At 53.2% G+C, this 13,552-nt stretch overlaps 1 protein-coding gene across 3 annotated transcripts in view; it reads right to left on the bottom strand.

The window, feature by feature from the left end:
• The window catches only part of KLF8 (KLF transcription factor 8), a 94,930-nt gene extending 90,923 nt beyond the window's left edge, over positions 1 to 4,007 (bottom strand). The window contains exon 1 of one of the 3 annotated variants that reach the window (XM_059732619.1): positions 3,785 to 4,007. Coding sequence is in view for 2 of the 3 variants with exons in the window: in XM_059732616.1 (XP_059588599.1) it covers positions 3,438 to 3,464 (27 nt within the window). In the remaining variant the exon portion in view is untranslated. Of the gene's footprint in view, positions 1 to 3,437; positions 3,672 to 3,784 lie in introns of those variants that run through there. The other 2 variants (XM_059732616.1, XM_059732617.1) reach the window with 2 other exon arrangements.
• Positions 4,008 to 13,552: the final 9,545 nt, after the last annotated feature.

The following is a 13,552-nucleotide window of genomic DNA, read 5'->3' as shown; positions in this document are numbered from 1 at the left end:
TCCCAATTTTAAGCTATTCCTGAATAAAAATAATTGAGGAACTTATTTTAAGAAGAGCCTAGAGAGTGTCGTGGCTACTTAAAGCACTGGAAAGTGCTACAGATGCCAACTTAAAAGCATCAGTTCCGATCTCTTAGCCATTGATATTCAGAGAATTACATATGAATTCTTATGCAAGAGATTTGGTTAAACAAGACACTTGATGATTGTAAGTAACAGGATCAAGACAGGGTCAATTCAGCTGAAAGCTAAGTTCAAGTAATGCATCCCTGGAGAGAAGGAATCTGGGTGTGCAAGACAGCCAAGGGAACCAGATATCTGGGAGAAAGATGGGGGACCCAGGGTCATCTGGAAGAATGCTGGATAGTCATAGTGACAGAAGCAACCAAAATCAAACATATGGAAGTACAAAAGAAAGAGGGGAATGATTAAGACACCTGGCCAGACAGGCAGAAGCAAGTATGGGAAGAAAGGCAGAGTTAAAGAACAGGACATCAAGGTACACCATGACACTGGGAAATGTCCAGGAAGTCTTGAAGTGACACTACTGAAGTTCATCCTGGTATAGCTCCACTGTCATTAGAAGCAGTGAGAGCACTTGTATATATCAGCCACCTGCCTTCTTGTCGCCATTTCACCAAATACTCCTTCCCAGAGTAGATTCATCCGTGGATGGTGAACAAAAAAAATCATGACATCAGAAGTTTGTGAAAGGTGAAGAACGGGACTGGTAGATGTTTTACCACTTTAGGGGTTGTTACTAGATTCTGTGCCTAATTAACTTTGTGGGGAAAAAAGTCGATATGAAACATATCTGCCATGTGCTTAATTAGAATGATCTCCATCTCCCAAGACCTCACAAGTTCACCAGTAAAACCACATTTTACATTTCTAAAGGGAAGCATAAAATCAGCAGGACCCCTGACTGACTTTCTCCATCAAGGACCCTTGAGAAAGATGACACAAGGTCAGTATCTGTTTGTTATTCCCTCTGGCAAATCGCCTTTTAATTAAACAAAAAGCAAAATAATACATTAAATGATGCACCATGTACTAACTGTGGATAAAAATGTACCTGTTCCAGTCAACCCAAGGGATTTGGTCAGCTCCTTGTGTGTTACTGAACCTTAGACTGGGTAACACCTATTCTAAACCTAACAAGGTAAGAGTCCCTCCTTCACAGGCCACAGTCCTAAACTGAAAAGCCTTTGGAGATGCATGGGAATGGTAAAAGGCAGGAGACAGGTGCAAATGGACTAGCTGATCAAATCAGATACCATCACACAGGTCACATGGTGGTGAAGCTTAGTAACAGAAGACCAACATGGATTTTAGTTTTAAGCTTGCCACTGATACAGGACAGATCAGACCAAATATTTCCTCTGGTTCCTACTTGCACTATTGCCACCAGTCAAAAAGACTAGATGACTTCAGACTCAGGATTCCTGGGTTCTGTTTTCATCCCTGTCCCTGGCTCCCTCTGTCATCTTGCACAATTGCTCCATGCCTCTACTTATGTACACAGCCCTTATCCTTCCAGTATCAAGGTGCCTCACAAATATTTACAGATTATCCTCAACAATCCTGCAGTTTTATCATCATCATGGACCTGGAGCTAAAAGAGAGAGCGACGTGCCCAAGACCACACAGGGAGTCAGTGGCAAAGATGGGAACAGCCCATGTTGTTTCAAGTCTCAATGCGATATGATGCCTCAGACCACTTGAACCTTTCTCAGTTTTCTCATTCATAAAATGGGAGTCATGAAACTTACCTTGGAAAGCTCAGGTTAGGATTGCCCTGTAAATGCCTCTTGCTACCTTGCTGAAATGGGGCTTTGGGAACCCCTTAATGAGATACTACTTAGGAACCACTGCAAGTAGTCTAATGCACTTGGCATAATGGGCCAAAGAAATGGGTTCTCAACTCCAAGCCATGAAAACCCAGGAAGTCGTGAAGCCTGAGCTGCAGCAGGAGCCAAGGTTGTCTACAGGGGCGTCAGCAGGTTCTGCATTTAAAGCAGTCACTGTAAGAACCAGGGTGGGCACCAACAATCATGCCAGTGCCAGCATATGTGCTGTCTACCACAACAGGCCAGCACCCGACATCCAAGCATGGTGCTATATGCTCAGGCAATAGGGTCAAGAACAGATGCACAATGAAAGGTGTCCTATGCTTCCAGGGAGGGCAGGCTCTTTAAGTCACCTGTGTAAAAGCCTCTTCTCCAGTCAGATTACAGAAGAGCCCCAAGACCTTAGCCATAAAACTAACATTTCATCAGTGCCCTGCAACACATATGCTCATTAAGGTTCCCCAGCAGCCTCCTAATCAGGGAAGCCATTCTCCTCATTTTATGGGAAAGCTAAGATACAAGGAGGATAAGCGACGTGCCAGGGCCACGTGGCAAGTCAGTGGCAGCACTGAAAACAAAAGCTTGCAGAGTCCTGGCTCGCAGACAAGCCACTACAGCACATTTCTAGTGGAGAGGTCTGAACCTCTGCTGACACCAGCTCAAGAGCTATGCCATGTGGAAAGGATTAATACACAGATCGCTCCGCATGTTCAGTTTTCTGGACAGGCCCAGAGCATGAGAACGAAGGGGCCAGTGAACCTGCCCAGACCGCGAGCAAGACAGCATCCTTCTTGTGCTGACAGATGGGGCAGCGAGAGTGTCATCTGCCAGCATCCTCCAGCCAGAAGGGTTGCAAATACACCTGCCCCCACACGCTTTGTGCCTCACCCCTTGCCTCAGGTGGGTTTCATCTCCCACACCAAGGGCAAGAGGCTTCCCCAGCAGGGAGGGGGCAGCGGCCCAGCCTGCAAACCAGCGGGCCGGGGGCAGGTGCCACATCCCCCTTGACCACACCTATGCCAACCCGCCCCCCAGGGCCGCTGCCAACGAGCGGGCCTTCTCCTCCGCCCCACCCGGCCCCGCGGCAGCCTCGCCAGCCAGGCGTGCCCGGGGGCCACAGGGATGATGATGCCACCGCCGCCGCCGCCCCAGGAAGCAGCGAGAGCCTCGGCGCCGGCGGCTGCTGTGGCGGGGCCGGGAGGCGGGAGGCGGGGCCTGGAGCCAGGGGCGCGGCGCTGCGGCGGGGCTGGGGCCGGGGCCGGGGCCGGGCAAGGAGCGCCCCCGCCCGCCCCGGCCAGGACCGCCCGCGCCGGCAGCCGCCGCCCCCTCGCTCCCGCCCGCCTGCGGGGGGCCGGGCAAGATGGAGCCGCCGCCGCCGCCGCGCGGGACAGGGCAGGGCAGGGCACAAGGGCTGCGGAGCAGCGGGCGGGGCGGGGCCGGGCCGGACCGGGCCCTTCCCGCAGCCCGCGCCGGCCTCGCCGCCCCGAGCGGCCGCTGCCCAAGGTGGAGCCGCCGCCGCCGCCGCCCGGCCCGGCCCGGCCCGGCCCGGCAGCACGCGGGGGCCCAGCCCGGCTCGGCCGCACTTACTTTCTCCGGCGGCTCCTCCGAGTGCATCGCGGAGGGCAGGGCGGGGCGGGGCGGGGCGGCCGTGCGGGCGGTGTGCGCTGCCCGGCGGGCTCCGCTCGCGGCCCCTCGGGTCGGGTCGGGTCTGGGTCTGGGTCTGGGTCCGGGTCCGGGTCCGCTGCGGGCGGGCGGGCGGGGCGGGGCGGGGCGGCGCCCCCGCTCTGTTCGCTCGGCGCTGCGGCCGCGGCCCCACCCGGCTCCACCCCGCGCCGCCGCCCTGTCAATCACCGGCCCCGCTGCGGCTGCAGTGCACGACGCGCCCCTGCCCCGCCCTGCCCCGCCCCGGCTGCGCCCGCCCCGGCTCCACCTACCTCCTGCGCCGGAGCCGGGCGGGGACGGCTCGGCAACGCCTCGGCCGCGGTGGCGGCCCGTGGGCCGGGTGTGTCCCGTCCCCGCCCCCAGCAGTGCCGGCCCCGGCGTGGACGATGCAGCCGCTCCGGGATGATCGGACACCCCCCTCCCCCCGTGTGCGCACTAACGCGGGGCAGCACCTGGCCCCGGGCGGGGGCCTGCAAACTCCAGGGCTGACCCGCGAGCTCCGGCGGCTTCTCCGCCCCCGCCCCGCAACTCGCACCTTGCCCGCCCCGGGCCAGCGACTCCCGCCCCGCGCGCTCCCGCAGCACTGCTTCCCCCGGCCGCACCGCAGGAGGGCAGGGGCAGAGGGCAGCTCCTCACGGCCCCTTTGGGCAGGAAAGACTGCTCTCGGGGGTGTTCCAGTGAGACCCCAATTCAGCTGCAGCCTGCAAGGGAAGGAGCCTCCCACCCGTCCTCCAGGGTGTTGAGCCAGTGCTGCCAGGGGCCACTTCTCTCCCAGGCTCCTGGCACCCAGCAGGGCAGCTGCCAGCAGCCTCCAAAACCTTCCCCTGGGCCAGGAGCCAGCCTCCCCCAGGATGGGTGCAGCTGGCATGCGAGTCAAGGAGGGCATGCCTGCTCTCATGCCACAGAACTGCCCCTGTAGCTAGGAGCAGGGGGCCTGCCTTGAATCCCTGCCACCCTCAGCGCCATGCTGCAGCTACTCAGAGCTGTTCCTGAAGCTTGCCCTCACAACACCCCCATCACCAGGGAGGCAGGAGCTGTCAGCCCCATTTTACAGCCCTGGGAACTGAGGCACAGGCAAGGAAAGAGACTTGCAGGGCATCACAGTGCATCTGTGGCAGGGACAGGAACAGAACCCAGGGCACCAGAGTCCCTGGCCCTGCTTTAGCCACTAGTCCATACTCCCTGCTTCTCAGGAGGGTGTGGGTAAGAGCTGCCTGGAAAGGACTAAGGCCACTAGCTGAGTCACCCCAGGCTCTGCAGGTAGTACCCTCCTATTGCAGCAGGGCTGTATGCCATAGAGGTAGAAACACAGGTGATGCCCATGTGCCAGGCAGGAAAGGTGCCATGGTGGGTAACTGCACTTGAACACTGGGAGGCACTAGCTGGACGTGTCCATGGAGGCTCTGGTGATGGCAGTCCATCCTGGGAGAGGGGCTCTGTGTCTCCTGGTGCATCTGGTCTCCCTACTTTACAGGATTCTCTGCAAGCCTGTAAAGGCTGCTCCCATTCCCAGGGTAGCTGGGCAGATAATCAGGGAGGTCTCTGCCCACAGAAGGTAGTAAGAGAGCCCATGTCTCCTGCCCTTCTTTTCCGTGACAAGGAGGTAACCAAGATGCACCTAAGGGTCCAGAGCCCCCATGCTACTGGACTCTTCCCTCATCCCACTGTGATGGGGGGTCCCTTGGCTGTACCCACCACCCTAATGTCTAAGTCAGAGGACTTGGCTGAGTTCCCCCTCATACCACCGATGTCTGGGTTCCTGGTGGTGTGTGGGTAGCTGAGCTGCCTCAGACCCACTAAGGCCCCAACTCTGTGTTAGAGGAAGAGGGAGCTTTCTCACTCCCTCTTGCTGGTGTATCCTGAGTGACTGCTAACAGTGCAGCTGCTGGCTCCCAAGGGAGAGGCTGGGAAAGGGCTGTTGGCCCCACCCCAGGAAGCCCTTCTAGTTCCTTCAGCCTGTGTAGCTAGCAGGGGAGGCAGCAGCAGAAAGCTGGTGCACCTGGCTGTGGGAGGGGAGAGCTACCATTGTCCCCATGTGCTACGCTGCACTTCATTACAAGGGATATTTCCAGCACCTTCAATCAGAGAGAAGCAAGCTGGGTTCAGGGCATTGGCTGGGCAAGTGAACGCCCTGGCTTCTTTTCATTGTACTTGGTCAGGTCCGGTATTATGGAAGTTTGCAGAGGGAATAGATGCTTCCAGGGTACTGTCAGGGCTGCCCAGGCTCTGCCTTGCTGCCAGCCTGGGTGCTGTTTGTGGAGCATGCCATGGCAGGTACCTGCCCTGTTAGGGCTGGGTATCATTATTACCAAGCCAATGTACTTTGAGCCCATCTTGTTCGCCTTCATTGCTCTTGCCTTGAGTTGACTCTCTCCATCTGGCTCAGCTGGGAGCGAGAAGCCAGACAGGGCTGTATGGTCGGTTTCACTTCCGTTTTCACCCTCTGATGAACTCAAAACATGAAACAAGCCTGTGTGAACCCTGCCTCAGGCCCTGGCTCAGTTGGTGTTTGCAGATGGACTGCAGCTGGACAAAGCAGGGCTAACTCCCCTGGGTCAGTCTGTGAGCTCAGCCAGCTTTGCTGTGGCCAGGCTCCACCATGTCTTGTATGTACCCATGACATTGAGATAGAGTTCTAATCCTGCTCCTGCAACAGCAAGATCCTAAATTTGTAGATTTTCAGCCTGAAGGGATCATCATCTCTCCTGACCTTCTGCATGACAAAGGCTAGAGAACTTGACCTAGGCATCTCTCCAACAAGCCCTTTCATATTAAGATTTGTAATAATTGGCCGGGAGATATGGAGAAGGCCTGGTAGGTTTGCACCTTATGGAACTCACTAAATTGGAGACCATAAATTTACTTAAACAGGTGCTGTCAAGAGAAATATCCCTTAATTAGTCAGGGAATGTGTCATCATTAGCCTGGGGGCTATTAGTTCAAAGGCTTCCCTGGGCCATATTGAATGGGGCCAAAAGATTTGACCTACTGTTACTTTACTGGCTTGGAGTTTACACAGAACAATCTGGATATCCAGTTTCGATTGAGATAGGAGCTTCTTGGCATCTTGCGGGCTCAGATCAAGCACAGTCCTATGCTTACCTAGGGGAAATACTGTGATGATCACCACAGTGGCTTCCTAGTTGCACCCGGGGAAGACCACTCTGCTGGCATGGAATAGTACCCATGTAGGTAATGCATAGTTAACCTTGGCTTTATGCCCACTTTGTGGAAAAGGGAGACTCCTCCCAAGCTTGCTCCTGCAGCCACATGGCTGAGGAGAAGCAGAACTCAAGGCATCTGAAACCCAAGCCTCTGGGCTTGGGCCTGCAAGTAGGATGCCCGCCAAAGGATTTGGAAACATCTGAAACCCCAGATGGGGGTGGAGGACCATTTATGGTTCTGGACTGACATGGATTTGGAATTTGATTTGGCTAATTTGGCTTGGAATACAGAAAATTTAAATAAATTAATAATTAAAAAAGGAGTCTCCCTAGCAAAGCCACCAGGACAAAGTGCTCTCTTGCTGCCTGGGAGACCAAGGACTGAATGGCCAATGGACACTGAGGGAGGAAGAACATGGGTGAAGCAATAGGAGGACACTATTGTCAAATAGCATTGTCCACGTTGTGTGGATATACAGGAGACCCTCACCATTCGCAGGGGATACGTTCTCATATCCCCTGCAAATGGCAAAATTCACAAATAAGGCACTGCGTTCATGAACGCAGTGCCCCTGGTGGCTGGGGCAGGGGCATGACTGCTCTGGCAACTGTGGTAGCATGGCAGCAGCGGTGGGAGCCCAGCAGCGGCAAGCACTGGGAGCTCCTTTAAGTGTATTTAAGAAGGGGGTTCAGCATTTGCGAATATTTGAAAGGGTCAATGCCGAACCCGCAAATAGCGAGGGTTTCCTGTATTGAAAATCTCCCATTTCAGAGCTGTCAGGCTGAGTCTTTTGCTGCAACATGAATAATTTTGAAGGGGAGCATATGCTATGAAAGCCCATGATGCATTTATCAGCATAAGACCCTACTGCCAGGGCACTCCTCCCAAATCTGCCCTGCTGGAAGTTCCACATCCCAGGACAACAGAGAAGAGGAGCAGCAGGCCAAGAGGTCTTCCCTTCCACATGCCCCTGTGCATATAGACATAAGGCATGCATCTCTAAACTGCAGCCACTTCTGGGGTGGAAGGTAGCAGCACATCAACTCTCTCTATGCAGTGGCTTGCAGGGGTGGAAGTCAAAAAAAAACCCCTCAGGGTAAAACTGATGGGGGAATTGCAGGTCTACAAATGGGAATCCAGGCAGGACAATGGCATTAACTATACAACAAGCTTGCAAAGAGTGACCTAGGGTCCATTCAGATCACAGTGAGAGGGAATATGGTTTGTCAGGATGTTCTATTTAAAGTATTCCCTGCCCAGAGCATACAGACTTCTCTTCCCATGGAGTATCATGTTGCCAGCTCATCAAATGGCTCCTTTTCTTGGGCACAGGTTTCTGAGAATCCCTCCCCCGCACCACTGTCTCAGCTCCAGCAGGTCAAGGAAGGATGGGGACAACAAGTAGAAGCTTGGGTTTTTAGAGGGGTTCAGCATGCAGCGCTACATACAGTCTTGCTCATTGATGCTGAGAGGCCTACTGGGAGGAGCTGGACCCGTTAAAACCATCTGGTGCAGAGCCTGGGGAAACCTTTCCCCCACATCCCATTGGTGTATAATAGAGAAATATGTAGTCCATGTCTCAACATGAAACAATCACTTATCAGCCTCTTGTGGGCTCAGATCAAGCAGAGTCTATGCTTACCTGGCAAGGGAAACACCGTGACCATGGAAGCGGTCTTCCTAGTCACACCAGGGAAGACTGCTCTCCTGGCATGGGCAAGGTACCTGCCAAGGTAATGTATAGTAAACCTCTCATTTAGCTGCTGGAGTGGGAAGGTCTTGGCTTTAAGCCCATTTTATGGAAATAGGAAACTCCTCCTTGGCTTACTCCTGGGGCCTTACAGCTGAGGGCAAGCAAAACTTGGAGGCATCCAAACCCCAAGTATCCGGGCTTGGGCCTGCAAGTAGGATGCCTGTCAAAGGTTTTGGAAACGTCTGAAACCCCAGATGGGGGCAGAGGATGTTTGCCAGTTGTAGGGTCACTTACGGTTCTGCACTGACTTATATTTAGAATTTGTTTTGGCTAATTTGGCTTAGAATATGGAAAATTTAATTAAAAAAAAATAGAGAAACATGTAGCCAAATACAGCCATTGGTTTGAAGGGGCTTCAAGGGTCACCAAGTCCAAAAGGTCACCAAGTCCTGCATGGATGTAGGGTTGCCTATTCCTTGAACGCCCCCCCGGCCCCAGACAGATGTCCCTTCAGCCTTTTCCTGAAAAATTCCCAGGAAGGACTTTCCACAACTTCCCCATGGAGCGTTCTCCACAGTCCTCCTGTTCCTATGCTTAGACCATGAGCTGGTTGCAGTATCATTTTGGTTACTCACTGCCCTTCTTCTAGCCTACTGGGGGTCCAGTCATTCTGACTCTGGTCATGATCCATCATGAGTCTTGTGAACCTGAGGGCCCAGCCCTTGCAACAGAGAAACCAGGCTGGAGACCTCTCCAGGGCAAAGATCCTGTGGGCACAGGGTGACCTCTGGAACCCAAGCTTTCTTCTGAATCCCTCATGCAGCTGTAATAAGGAGGAGAGTCCATGATGTCTGCAGACTGATCATCAAACAGGTATGGAGTATGAAACCCTTGTATTCTTTCCAGCTTCTCTTCACAGTCCAAGCCCTGCCCTTAGCTCAGCTGCCTTGGCCAACTGACCCAGCTAGGTTAGCAGGGGAAGCACGTCATGGGCTCTTTCTTACTCTTCTTTAACCTACTGAAGTAAGCAGACCAGCTGATCCAGCTAGGTCAGCAGTGGCAGTGTCCCAGCAACAGCATCCCCATGAGGCAGATGTGCCCTGGAGACATCCCAGCCAAACTCCTGACTTTGGGTGAACCAAAGATGGCTGCAGAGTTCTTGGTCATAGCTGTGTTTGTCTAAGGACATAGGTAGGCAAGGTTCTTTGGGTAGATGTGAATTAGACCAATTGGTTTAATAAAAGATGGCACATCTACCCAAAGAACCTTGCCTGCCTAAGGTGGTTGTGCTTGTCTGAGAATCCAGCCATGGGTTTCCCCTATGCATGGGACATGGGCAGATGGAATTTAGAGGACATTCACTGAAGGGAGACCCAAGCTGTGTACTGTGGTCTGAAAGCTCCTCACATGACTGTACCTGTAATAACATATCTTGTGACTGCTGTGGTTCACTTGACAGTCCAAAATACACTTTTACAGTTACATCATTCTTAGTCCCATTACAAAGACTGCACTGCACACCCACTCTCCCGTGTTCCTGCTCACCTTCACCTTTAAACTGTCACAATTATGCAAAGGACCTCAGACCCCTATCCCCCCCCTTCCCCTCTCCCCAGCCTGTTTGCCCAGTCCTTTCACTCATTATTGTATTTGTTGTTTTCATCATTGTCATCCTCATTGTTGTCTTCAAGAGGGCTCACCTCAGGAAAGTCTATGCCAGTTCCTTGTCTTCCATATGAGGTCTGCCATCTCTTTCCTATCATCTTCTTCGGTCTTCCTGTAGTACTAATACATTTCACTCAGTTCAATTTTAAATAGTGTTTTTCTTTTATTAAAATATATCAATATAGATATAGATATATAGAGTTACATATATACATCCTCTATCACAAACTTTCCATCACACATCTTAAAAACCACATTAAGAAACCTGTGCTTCCTGTTACAATAAACACACCCACTCCCCTGTGCACCCACTCTCCACCCTCACCTACCCCAATCACAGTCCTTTAGTTCAAACCCCAATTTGGGGTTTACATTCTCAGTTCATTCACTGCCCTTGTCGCTGTCAATGGCTCTGTCACTTCTGCTGCTGCTGATCCTGTTGTAGTCCTTCTCGCTGTCTCCAGGTCCAGTTGCATCTCTGTCCTCTTCGTTCTCCCTGTGAACAGCCTGTGCCAGGTGTCACTTTTCCAGATGAAGTTGACTGAGTCTTCTCCATCCTCGCTCATTGATTTCTGGTGGTAGGACTGAAGTTCGCTCAGAAACATTTTAACACAGTCTGTTTCCTTGAGCTCGGCATGCCTGTATAAACAGGAGGTTCCTGCGTTGTCACAGGGTGGTCCTGACATGGGACACACACTGGTCGAAACATGTTGTCTAGGACCCCTGCTGCTCAGTCAGGCGTCCATACATCTCCACCTCCCTTGTCATCAGCCTGACTCCTGTCATTCTTTCAAGGAGCTGGCTTACCTTTTTCCACACACCCTTGACATACAGGCAGTACCATAGGAGGTGGTCAATGGTCTCTGCTTCTTCTTGGCAGGTTTCCCTTGGGCATGTGCTCCTGAAGCAAGAGATGAATTGGTTGAAGCGGGCTGTTGCAGCCCCATGCTGTTTAGTCAAGTGCCCATCCAGAACCACCTCTCTGGTCAGGGTCATGAAACCTGTCACCATAAGGAGAGGAGCTGAGCCATCGGTCTGATCTGAGGTGGTATTTCCTACATGAGAGGGTCCCCTGCCCTGCCCTACAGGTACCACCCAGCCTGAGGGAAGGGTACCTTGATTGCCCTATCCCCATTCCCTCCCTTAACCACTAAATGGCTTCTTGCAATATTTCTACACCCACCCAGGGTGGGGTGGTGCCACAACCCAGCCAATGTTGGCCCCTTGGCCTCTAGCCCAGGGCCTGCCAGCCCTGCCTATCATGCCCAGCAACAGGGAGAGATACTTTATGCTTGCTGCAGGGTTTAAGGAAGGACAGGGGTGGGGCAGGGAGGGGTGAAAGAAACTCCCTGCTCTTCTTTTCTCCCTGCTAGACATTCTTTTCACTAAGGATCAGGCAGCCTGGGAGTGGGGGTGGAGGTGGGGAGCTGTGAAAGAGAGGAGGAGGAACCTCTGACTACCCCAATGAAGAGGGGAGGGTACAGGACAGATGCTGCCCTTTCTGAGGGGGCTGTGCTGGTAGTTGATTCTCCTCCCAGTCACTGCCTTTACTCCCCTGTGATCTCAGTGGTGTCACTCCTGACTTACCGTAGGGGAAGCAAAAGCAGTGACTGCTGCAGTCAGAGTTGAGGGAGGTGGGTGAGGCAGAATGGAAGGTGAGGAGGTTTTAGGGTGAGAAGGAGGGATGGCAGGAACAGAAACAAGGCGAGAGGAACTTATGACCCAGGATGAAGAGGTTTCAGCTCATCTCTGAAGAAGCCTCATCAGCAGGGCAAGTCCTGAAATAGCAGTTGCCATGTGAGAGGCCCTGCTCAGTCCGCAGTGGGCTGGAGCATAGTCCAGCAGACATGGTCTGCTCCCAGGAGTGTGCAGACATGACCAGGGGATCCCATGAGGCTGCTACAGCTGGCAGGGACAGGAGGCTCAAGCAGGGAAGCCTCTGTGTGAGAATTTGAGCTCTGGGGAACCCCGCTGGGCACCCCCAACTGCAGGGAGAGCACAGGGTGGGAAGTCCAGCTAGCTCACAGGAAGACAAGAAAAGCAGCTCTCAAGAGACACTGCCAGGCCGGGCAGTGTCATCTAGCACTCAGGGAGCTACCCCACTCACCCCTGCTGAGCGCCTGCCCCATGTAGGCAAGGATTCCCATTGCCCCACATCACATGCAGTTCCTTCTTGCCATGGGTAAGAGTTGGTGGGAGCATGGGGTAATGGAAACCAAGGAAAGACCTAAGGTCACCTGATGTACCACCCCTATGGGGAACCTGCATCCTGGGTGTGGGGAATGGATCTGTGATTGTTAGTCGGGCCAGCCTAAGGGCAACCATGGCCTAGGTAACTATGACCTCCTGACTGGTTGCTGAAGCTCCCCCAATACCCTCCCCTCCCCCCTGCCCCGCCCCATGGTGGGAGGTTCTGGAGTGAAGGATTACATTGGTGGGTCTAATTTGCCCCGTCCCTGCCCCCACAGGTTACTGCAGTAAGGGTACATGTTAGGGCTGAACCCCTGTAGTTACTGGAACTGTCCAGGCACCCAAGGCTCATAGGGGACATGCTGGGAACAGCAGCATCCCCACTGTGGATGCTGAGTGGGTGCAATACCAACTAGAAAAGCTAGACATTTATAAGTCAATGGAACCAGATGGACTTCATCCGAGAGTGCTGAAAGAGCTGGTTGAGGTCATTGTGGAACCCCTGACAAAGCTCTTTCAGAATTCGTGGCACACAGGGGAAATCCCTGAGGATTGGAAGAGGGCCAACATTGTGCCCATTTTCAAGAAGGGAAAGAGGGAGGACTCGGGTAACTAAAGGCCAATCAGCCTAACCTCTATCCCAGGGAAAATCCTGGAAAAGCTCATTAAAGAATCTATGTGCGATACGCTCACGGAAGGTAAGATTCTGAATGACAGCCAGCATGGCTTTGTCACGGGTATGTCTTGTCTTACTAAGCTCGTCTCCTTCTATGACCAGGTCTCTCACCACCTGGACATGGGAGATGAGGTAGATATTATATACCTAGACTTCCAAAAGGCCTTTGATCTAGTATCCCACGATATCCTTGTGGGAAAACTGGAAGATTGTGGGCTCAGCTGCTCGACAGTTCAGTGGGTAGGAAACTGGCTACAGGGTAGGACCCGGAGAGTTGTCATGAACGGATCTGTGTCATCCTGGCACAAAGTGGCCAGTGGTGTCCCTCAGGGGTCCGTGCTTAGACTGGTGCTTTTCAACATCTTTATCAGTGATTTGGATGGGGGAGTGACAAGCTCGCTGGCAAAGTTTGCAGATGACACCAAGTTATGGGGCAGTGTGGTCATGTCAGAAGATAGGTTGCAGATAGGCAGACCTGGACAGGCTTGAGAGTTGGGCAGACCGGAACCAGATGAAGTTTAACACTTCCAAGTGTAAGGAGCTCCATCTGGGGGTGAACAACCCACAACATACATACAGGCTCAGTGGTGACAGCTTGACTTGCATCACGGCCAAAAGGGACCTAGGGGTAATGACTGACCATCACATGAA

The sequence above is a fragment of the Alligator mississippiensis genome, chromosome 8 (genome assembly GCF_030867095.1).
Source record: "Alligator mississippiensis isolate rAllMis1 chromosome 8, rAllMis1, whole genome shotgun sequence".
Lineage (NCBI taxonomy): Eukaryota > Metazoa > Chordata > Crocodylia > Alligatoridae > Alligator > Alligator mississippiensis.
This window is presented reverse-complemented; position numbering and strand designations above follow the sequence as displayed.